General features: G+C 73.4%; 2 protein-coding genes across 3 annotated transcripts; one reads left to right on the top strand and one right to left on the bottom strand.

The window, feature by feature from the left end:
• Window positions 1–580: 580 nt before the first annotated feature.
• Window positions 581–6,136, top strand: KEAP1 (kelch like ECH associated protein 1). Its single transcript, XM_068922913.1, has 6 exons — window positions 581–644; window positions 2,665–3,306; window positions 3,989–4,674; window positions 4,888–5,093; window positions 5,245–5,421; window positions 5,527–6,136. The coding sequence occupies exons 2-6, from the start codon at window positions 2,764–2,766 to the stop codon at window positions 5,691–5,693; spliced, it is 1,779 nt and encodes a 592-aa protein (XP_068779014.1). The 5' UTR covers window positions 581–644; window positions 2,665–2,763; the 3' UTR covers window positions 5,694–6,136.
• On the bottom strand, window positions 6,046–8,275 carry SPC24 (SPC24 component of NDC80 kinetochore complex). 2 transcript variants are annotated; one of them, XM_068922927.1, is made up of 6 exons: window positions 8,101–8,275; window positions 7,017–7,190; window positions 6,785–6,929; window positions 6,588–6,680; window positions 6,401–6,477; window positions 6,046–6,324 (listed from the first exon to the last, which is right to left on the bottom strand). In XM_068922927.1, the coding sequence occupies exons 1-6, from the start codon at window positions 8,192–8,194 to the stop codon at window positions 6,218–6,220; spliced, it is 690 nt and encodes a 229-aa protein (XP_068779028.1). In that variant the 5' UTR covers window positions 8,195–8,275; the 3' UTR covers window positions 6,046–6,217. The 2 variants fall into 2 exon arrangements, with proteins under 2 accessions (XP_068779028.1, XP_068779029.1); XM_068922928.1 differs by having other exon boundaries at window positions 6,064–6,324; window positions 7,017–7,236; window positions 8,101–8,228.
• Window positions 8,276–8,798: the final 523 nt, after the last annotated feature.

An 8,798-nucleotide genomic window follows, 5' to 3' on the forward strand; every position in this document is an offset into this window, starting at 1 on the left:
CAGCTACGGGGGCCCGTTCCCCCCCCCCCCCACGGGTCCCCCAATGTCCCCTCCACCCCGTCCCACCGGGGTGTCCCGGGCATCGCCCAGCCCGGTGCCCCCCGGCCCCGGGCTCACCGGCTCCCCCCGGTGCCGCCCGGTGTCCCCCCCTCCCCAACCCGGCCAGGGTCCCCTGCGCCTCCGCTCCACCGGGCCCCCCCCCGGCCCCCCCCCGGGAAACCCCCCGCGGTGCCTCCCCTCCCCGCCCCGGCCCCGGCCGGAAGCGCCGCTTCCGCCGCGCCGAACGTTGGCACCGCCGCGTTCCATCCGGCGGAGGGGCGGGGTCAGGCAGCTAGGGGGCGGGGCCAGGCGGGCCGCGGGCGTGTCCAGGCTGTTCGGGGGCGGGGCCAGGCAGCTCGGGGGCGTGTTCAGGCTGCTCGGGGGCGTGCCCAGGCGGGCCGGGGGGCGTGCCCAGGCGGGCCGGGGGGCGTGTCCAGGCGGGCCGGGGGGCGTGTCCGTCGCGGACTCTTATTGTGACGGGGGCGCCGCGCGGTGCTTAGTCACGGCCCCCCCCGCCCCCCCCCCCCCCCCGAGCGGGCCGCGCCGCCGCCGCCGCCGCCGCCAGGAGCCGCACCGGGGGCCGCGCCGCGCCGCGCCATGGCTGGGTGAGACCCCCGGCCCCCGCGAAAGGGACCCCCCCCCCCGACCCGTAGCCCCCCCCCCCAGTCCTGTGCCCCTCCCCCCCCCGCCAAGGCCGCTTTGCCCGGTATCGAGACCCCCCCCTCCGGCTCCGCCCCACCGGGATCCTCCCCCCGGGGCAGGCCCGGCCTCTCCCCCCCCCCGCCACTCCCCGGGACCCCCGGGTTGGCGGCGGCTTGTTCGGGGCGGGGGGAAAGACCGGCTCCCCCCTCCCCGCTGGCTCCGGGCGGCGCGGTGGTTTGTTTACACCGGGGGGGGGGAATCGAGCTGTGCCCCCCCGTGTAACCCCGTGGGAAAGCGGGGAACCCCCCCCAGCTGTGCCCCCCCCCGAGCTGTGCCCCCCCGTGTAACCCCGTGGGGAGGGCAGGGATGCCCCCCGAGCTGTGCCCCCCCCGAGCTGTGCCCCCCCGTGTAATCCCGTGGGGAGGGCAGGGATGCCCCCCGAGCTGTGCCCCCCCCGAGCTGTGCCCCCCCGTGTAACCCCGTGGGAAAGCGGGGAACCCCCCCCCAGCTGTGCCCCCCCCCGAGCTGTGCCCCCCCGTGTAACCCCGTGGGAGAGCGGAGAACCCCCCCGAGCTGTGCCCCCCCGTGTAACCCCGTGGGGGGGGCAGGGATGCCCCCCGAGCTGTGCCCCTCCGTGTATCCTCGTGGGGGGGCAGGGATCCCTCCCCCGAGCTGTCCCCCCCCCTTTAACCCCGTGGGGGTCGGGGATCCCCCCCGTGTAACCCCGTGGGGGGGCGGGGATCCTCCCCGAGCTGTGCCCCCCCGTGTAACCGCATGGGGGGGTGGGAATCCCCCCCCCAAGCTGTCCCCCCGTGTAACCCCGTGGGGGTCGGGGATCCCCCCCGTGTAACCCCGTGGGGGGGTGGGGATCCCCCCCCGAGCTGTCCCCACCCGTGTAACCGCATGGGGGGGTGGGAATCCCCCCCCCCCCCCCAAGCTGTCCCCCCGTGTAACCCCGTGGGGGTCGGGGATCCCCCCCGTGTAACCCCGTGGGGGGGTGGGGATCCCCCCCGAGCTGTCCCCCCCCCGTGTAACCCCGTGGGGGGGCGGGGATCCCCCCCGAGCTGTGCCCCCCTGTGTAACCGTGTGGGGGGGCAGGGATTCCCCCCCCGAGCTGTGCCCCCCCACGTAGCCTCATGAGGGGGGTTCCCCCCTTGAGCTGTGCCCCTCTGTGTAACCTTGGGTGGGGGTGGAGATCCCCCCCCCCAAATTGTGTTCCCCTCCCCGTGTTGCCTTGCGGGGGGGAACACCCCGCTCTGTGCCCAGGCCGTTCCCCCCCCCCAGGTTGTCCCCCCCCCCGGGGAAGGTTGTGCCCCCCCCCCAGGGGGGACCTGGCTCCCTGCAGCCCCCCCTTGGGAGGCCCTGTGCCCCCCCCAGCCTGTCTCCCATCACCCCGGACCCCCCCCCCAGGCCCCTTCAGGCACCCAGCCTGGCCTGCTGCCCCAACGTGGGGGGCTCAATGGGGTGTCACCAGAGCAGGGGAGGGGGGACACGCCCCCAGGTGGGAGGGGGAGGGCAGGACTCCTGGGCCCCCTTGCCCGCTCTGTGCCTCAGTTTCCCCGTGGCTGGGAGGCAGCGGGAGCCGGGGGGGGAGGTCCGGGGGACCGGGGCTCTGCTGAGGTCCCCGGGGCGAGAGGGGGGGGCGGTTTGGGGTGCTGAGCGTGGCCCTTCGCCTCCCAAGGCGCTCCTCGGGGGGCTGGGGGCGCAGCCGGGGCGGCGTTGGCGCCGCAGACGAACCTTTAGTTTTTTTTTTTGCTGACCTCATGCCGCGTAGGGGAAAACAACCCCCTTTCTGCTGACCTCATGCCTGGTTCTGGCCTCGGTTGCTGCAACCAGCGTCGCTAGTTCCTCCCGGTCGGCCCCCCGGGCGCTGCCGGTTGTTTGCGGTCAGCCAGACCCCCCGGATAAGGGGGGGGGGTCACCGCCGCCGTGTTGGGGGGCGCCTGCCCTGCTGAGCCCCCTGCCCGTCTCCCTTCCCTGCAGGTGTGAAGGAGCTGCGGTGCCGCGGGGCCCCGCGGGGCGCTCGCCGCCCTCCTAGCCCGCCCCGTCCCCGCGGCCCCCGGGGCCTGCCATGCGCCCGTGATGTACGCGCCGGAGTGCAAGGCGGAGGTGACGCCGTCCCACCACGGGAACCGCTCCTTCAGCTACACGCTGGAGGAGCACACCAAGCAGGCCTTCGGCATCATGAACCAGCTGCGCCTGAGCCGGCAGCTCTGCGACGTGACGCTGCGCGTGCGCTACCAGGACGGGCCGCCCGCCGACTTCCAGGCCCACAAGGTCGTGCTGGCCTCGTCCAGCCCCGTCTTCAAGGCCATGTTCACCACGGGGCTGCGGGAGCAGGGCATGGAGGTGGTGCCCATCGAGGGCATCCACCCGCGGGTGATGGAGCGCCTCATCGAGTTCGCCTACACGGCCTCCATCTCGGTGGGGGAGAAGTGCGTGCTGCACGTCATGAACGGGGCCGTCATGTACCAGATCGACAGCGTCGTCCGCGCCTGCTGTGACTTCCTCATCCAGCAGCTCGACCCCAGCAACGCCATCGGCATCGCCAACTTCGCCGAGCAGATCGGCTGCGCTGAGCTGCACCAGCGGGCTCGCGAGTACATCTACATGCACTTCGGCGAGGTGAGGGCGGTCAGCGGCGCGGGGGTCCCCAGGCCCCCGCTCGGCAGCCGGCGACCTGGGGATGGGTTTGTGCGCCCCGTGGGGCTCCGTGACCCCCCCCGCCAGCGCAGGAGCAGGTAGCGGGGGGGGGTCGGGGGCGACGGCGAGGATGTGGTGGCCGAGTCGCCCTCCGCGTGGCTGGAGGGGGACGCAGGGGTGAGTCGGGGGGGCGGCCCGGCTGCAGCGTGGTTTGCAGTAGGGACGGACGAGCTCCGGCGCAGGGGGGGGAAGAGCTGATCCGTGCGGCCCCCTCCTGGCCCCGCAGCCCGGGAGCCGCTCCCCGCTGGCAGGGCAGAGGCGCCGAGCTGGGAGGCGCCCGGGGATCAAAGCGAAAGCGAAAGGCCGGGAGGCTGCCGGCAGCTGGAGCCGGGCGGCGCCTGGCCCGGGGTGACAGGGGGACGGGTAGCGCCGGCCCAGCAGGTGCTGGAGGGGGGAACCCGTCCGCAGCCAGGGCTGCGAGCGGGGTGGGGGTGCCAGCAGCCTTGTCCCCGCGCGCCCTCGGGGCTGGGCCCAGAGCCGCGGCCGTCCCCCGATCCGGTTGGATTCTCCGGCGGCGGCGGGGGGGGGTGGCTATCGGGGTGCCTCGGTGGGGGCGGCCGCCCCACTCACCCCCCTCCGTCACCCCTCCGCCGTCCCCGAGCAGGTGGCCAAGCAGGAGGAGTTCTTCAACCTCTCGCACTGCCAGCTGGTGACGCTCATCAGCCGGGACGAGCTGAACGTGCGCTGCGAGTCCGAGGTCTTCCACGCGTGCATCAACTGGGTGAAGTACGACTGCGAGAACCGGCGGCTCTACGTGCAGGCCCTGCTCAAGGCCGTGCGCTGCCACTCCCTCACCCCCCACTTCCTCCAGATGCAGCTCCAGAAGTGCGAGATCCTCCGGTCGGACTCCCGCTGCAAGGACTACCTGGCCAAGATCTTCCAGGACCTGACGCTGCACAAGCCCACGCAGGTCCTGCCCTGCCGCGCCCCCAAGGTGGGGCAGCTCATCTACACGGCCGGCGGCTACTACCGCCAGTCGCTGAGCTACCTGGAGGCCTACAACCCCAGCGACGGCTCCTGGATTCGCTTGGCCGACCTGCAGGTGCCCCGCAGCGGCCTGGCGGGCTGCGTGGTGGGGGGCCTGTTTTACGCCGTGGGCGGCCGGAACAACTCGCCCGACGGCAACATGGACTCGGATGCCATCGACTGCTACAACCCCATGACCAACCAGTGGTCGCCCTGCGCGCCCATGAGCGTGCCCCGCAACCGCATCGGCGTGGGCGTCATCGACGGCATGATCTACGCCGTGGGGGGCTCGCACGGCTGCATCCACCACAGCAGCGTGGAGAGGTGAGGGGGGTGCTGCCCGCTCCGGAGGGAAGGGCGCCCGGGCGCGTCTCGGGGCAGCCGGGTCTGATGACGAAGGCCCGGCTCTGCGAGGGGCGGTTGGGGGTCTAACGCGAGCCCGTTTCCCTCTGCGCTCACCCCTGGAGAGCTGCTGGGTGACGGGGCGGACGGGGAAGCCAGAGCGGGGACAGGAGCCCTGACCCTGCCCTCCCGCAGGTATGAGCCGGAGAGGGACGAGTGGCAGCTGGTGGCCCCCATGCTGACGCGCCGCATCGGCGTGGGCGTAGCCGTGCTCAACCGCCTGCTCTACGCCGTGGGTGGCTTCGACGGCACCGCTCGCCTCAGCTCAGCCGAGTGCTACTACCCGGAGCGGGACGCCTGGAGAGCCATCGCCCCCATGGCCACCATCCGCAGCGGAGCCGGTGAGCTGGGACCCGGGGCCCAGAGGGGGGCCCTGCGCTGTTCCCACCCGGGCTCCGGGGCCGGGCCGGGGCCTTCGGGATGGCCCCGGCGCCTGGAGGAAGAGGGGGGTGTCCCTGACCCCCGCCCCGTCCTGACTCTGGCCCCTTCCAGGCGTCTGTGCCCTCAACAACTGCATCTACGCCATGGGGGGCTACGACGGGACGGACCAGCTCAACAGCACAGAGCGCTACGATGTGGAGACGGACACCTGGACCTTTGTGGCGCCCATGCAGTACCGGCGGAGCGCCCTCGGCGTCACCGTGTACCAGGGCAAGATATACGTGCTGGGTAGGTACGGGGCAGGGGGCGCCGGGGTGCGGGGGCCCCCCGCTCGCCGGCTGGGACAGGGACCGGCGAGGCGGACGGCGGGGCCAAGCTGCGTGCTCTCCGCAGGGGGCTACGACGGCCACACGTTCCTGGACTCGGTGGAGTGCTACGACCCCGCCACGGACACGTGGACGGAGGTGACGCGGATGACGTCGGGGCGCAGCGGGGTGGGTGTCGCCATCACTATGGAGCCGTGCCGCAAGCAGATCGACCAGCCCGACTGCCCCTGCTAGCGCCGGCGCCGCCGTGGGGCCGGGCTGCTCCCGGCAGCCCCCGCGGCGGGGCCGTGAGTCAGCGTCAGCTTGGCCGAAGCGTGGCGGCGGTGGTACCGCCGCCGGCCCTGCCCGCGCCCGGGCGGCCGCGGAGCACCGTTCCCGTTCCCCACGGCGGCACGGCAGGGGCCGCGCGCCCCTGGGACCAGCAGCAACGGGGCTGCGTTACGTCGCTGCTGGCTGCCCCGTGCGTCCCTGGACTGGGCTCGCAGCTGCTGCGGGCGGAGCGCAGCTGGCGCAAAGACGGACAGCTCGCGCGGGGCCGTGGCCCCCTGCAACACCTTCCCCTGCTGGGGGCAGCCAGCCTCGCGCCAACCTTCCAGGCCCAGCAGCCGATTAACTGGTTTTAATGATCCGATTTCCAATTCCCGTTGTTACCTGAATAAAAGATACCTTTGTGATTAGCCGCGGGTCGGCCCCGCGCCGCTGGGGCGGCGTCGCACAGCCGGCGGGCCAGCGCGGCCCTGGGCGGGCCGAGCGCCGGGTCACCACGCCGTCGGCACCAGGCTCCACAGGTAGTCGCTGATGAAGCAGCGGGAGTGCTGGCTGCCGTCGATGTCTATGGGCTGGGCGATTTCCGGGCCGTAGTGAACTGCGGGGAGAGCAGGGCGGTGAGAGGAGGAGGAGGAGGCCGGCGGGGCAGAGGGCTGCAGGGAAGGGACACTCACTGCCTTTGACCTGCGTCGGCTCGGCCTCGTAGTCCCAGTCGATGCGGCTGATCTTGTAGTAGAGCTGGGTCACGTACCTGCGGCGCAGGGAGCAGGCGGCGGGTCTGAGGGGGGCTCGGGGTCTCCCACGGGGCCCCGTCTCTGCCCGACGGCCCAGCAGGGCAGCCCCTGCGCGTCCCCCACTCACGCCGCTGCGGGCACCGCGTCGTCCTCGCGGTCCGTGTCCTCCTCCAGCCGCCGGCTCTCCTCCCGCAGCTCCTCCAGCTCCTTCCGCAGGGCAGTGGGGGGCAGTGAAGGAAAACGGCTCAGCGTGTGGCCCCCCCCCCACCCCGTCCCAAGCACCCCAAAAAGGGCTGGGGTAACCCCCTGCCTGGAAAAGGATATCCGTTGCTGGCCTGCAGGCTGGTGCCGGCCTCCTGCGCCTGGAGCAGTTCCTCCTCCATAGCCTGCAGCCTCCGGAGGGATTGCTGGAGCTCCGTCTCCCGGTCCAGGAGGGTCTGCGCCACCGTCTCCTCCGCAGTGGTGAGCTCTGGGGGCAGAGGGGGTGATGCTGCGTGGGTTGGGGGGTGGGGAGGAGGGGGGACAGTTTGGGGCTGGGGGGAGCGGGACGACCCACCTTTGATGAGCTGGGTGGCGGCGCTCTGCTCGCCCAGCAGCTTGGCGTGCATGCGGCCCTGCTTGTCCAGGCCGCGGCGCAGCAGGCTGCCGGCCCAGTCCGACACCAGCACCTTCAGCAGCTCCTTGCTCACCTCCTCCAGCTCCTGCATCTGCTCGCTCAGCATGGCGGGGGCTGGGGGGGGGGGCCACAGGGCCGCAATGGGGCTTTAGGGGTAAAACTGGGGGGGGTCCACAGGGCCGCAATGGGGCTTTAGGGATAAAACTGGGGGGGGGAGTCCACAGGGCCGCAATGGGGCTTTAGGGGTAAAACTGGGGGGGGGTCCACAGGGCTGCAATGGGGCTTTAGGGGTAAAACTGGGGGGGGGGGGGGTCCACAGGGCCGCAATGGGGCTTTAGGGGTAAAACTGGGGGGGGGTCCACAGGGCCGCAATGGGGCTTTAGGGATAAAACTAGGGGGGGGGTCCACAGGGCCGCAATGGGGCTTTAGGGGTAAAACTAGGGGGGGGGTCCACAGGGCCGCAATGGGGCTTTAGGGGTAAAACTGGGGGGGGTGTCCACAGGGCTGCAATGGGGCTTTAGGGGTAAGATGGGGGGAGGCCAAGAAGGGGCAAGGTCCGGGGGCTGATTTAGGCACTGGGGGAGTGGAGGGGGGGGTGCAGAGACCTGGGGATGAAGGGCCTGGGCTGGGGGGGGGCGCTTATGGGGCTGGGGGGCAGAGAAAGGGTTGGGAAAAGGGGAAACACCCAGGTTTCTTTGGGGGGGGCACTGAGCTGGGAGGGTGGAGACTTGGGGGGGCTAAATTTGAGGGGGGGATCTTAGCGGGGGGGCAGAGGCTGAGGTTTGGGGGGAAGGAGGAGGCCAGGGACCCCCCCCCCAGGATACCACGGTGCGGGGGGGGGGGGCAGAGGCGCCTCAGAGAGGCCCACGGCGGGGATAGGTGTCCCGGGGGGGGGGGCAGAGACGCCTCTAACGGGCCCACCGGGGGGGGGAGGAGCCCCCCCAACCGGGACCGGCACTGACCCCCCCCTCGGGGGAGTCTCCCCCCCCCCCGGTTTCACACACGACCCCCCCTCCCCCCTCACCTGGTGTCGCGCTACCGGCCGGGCGGGGGGGGGGAGGGGGCGGAGCGCGCGCGCCGCCGTTTGAACGCGCCGGGGCGGGGTCGCTGCCGCGCATGCGCCGCCCCGCCCACCGCCACCTCCTCCCCCCTTCCGCGCAGGCGCGTTCCTGGACACGCCCCGCCCACCGCCTCCCGCTCAGGCCGCAGCGCGCAGGCGCGTCACGCGGGCAGCGCCTTTTTTCTCCCCCCGCGCCGCGCCGCGCCGCAGCGCGCAGGCGCGCCGCCGGAACGCGCCCGCTGACGTCGCAACGCGCACGCGCGCTCCCTCCCGCTCCTCCCCGCCCCCCCTCCCGCTGAGCCGCGCGTGCGCGTTGGGCCCGGGTAGCTGGGGGGGGCGGGTGTCGCCGGCGGCCGCTAGGGGGCGCCCCCACCCCCCGGTGACCCCCGGCCTCCGACCCCCCCCCCCGGGCCCGTCCACGGCCTCTGGGACCCCCCCGGCCTCTGGGACCCCCCCCCGGGCCCGTCCACGGCCTCTGGGACCCCCCCGGCCTCTGGGACCCCCCCCCGGGCCCGTCCACGGCCTCTAGGACCCCCCCGGCCTCTAGGACCCCCCCCGGGCTCGTCCACGGTCTCTGGGACCCCTCCCGGCCTCTGGCACCCCCCCCGGGCCCGTCCACGGCCTCTGGGACCCCCCCCAGGCTCTGGGACACCCCCCCATGG

This window comes from Struthio camelus, chromosome 31, assembly GCF_040807025.1.
Source record: "Struthio camelus isolate bStrCam1 chromosome 31, bStrCam1.hap1, whole genome shotgun sequence".
Taxonomy (NCBI): domain Eukaryota; kingdom Metazoa; phylum Chordata; class Aves; order Struthioniformes; family Struthionidae; genus Struthio; species Struthio camelus.

What these genes read in the sequence shown, in the direction of transcription:
- KEAP1 (XM_068922913.1), top strand. Translation starts at nt 2,764, where the DNA reads ATGTACGCGCCGGAGTGCAAGGCGGAGGTGACGCCGTCCCACCACGGG. An exon ending in CACCACAGCAGCGTGGAGAG is followed by an intron (nt 4,675 to 4,887) that starts GTGAGGGGGGTG and finishes GCCCTCCCGCAG; the next exon opens with GTATGAGCCGGAGAGGGACG. An exon ending in GGGCAAGATATACGTGCTGG is followed by an intron (nt 5,422 to 5,526) that starts GTAGGTACGGGG and finishes TGCTCTCCGCAG; the next exon opens with GGGGCTACGACGGCCACACG.
- SPC24 (XM_068922927.1), bottom strand. Translation starts at nt 8,194, where the DNA reads ATGCGCGGCAGCGACCCCGCCCCGGCGCGTTCAAACGGCGGCGCGCGC. An exon ending in AGCCTGCAGGCCAGCAACGG is followed by an intron (nt 6,681 to 6,784) that starts ATATCCTTTTCC and finishes ACTGCCCCCCAC; the next exon opens with TGCCCTGCGGAAGGAGCTGG. An exon ending in GACGCGGTGCCCGCAGCGGC is followed by an intron (nt 6,478 to 6,587) that starts GTGAGTGGGGGA and finishes CCTGCGCCGCAG; the next exon opens with GTACGTGACCCAGCTCTACT.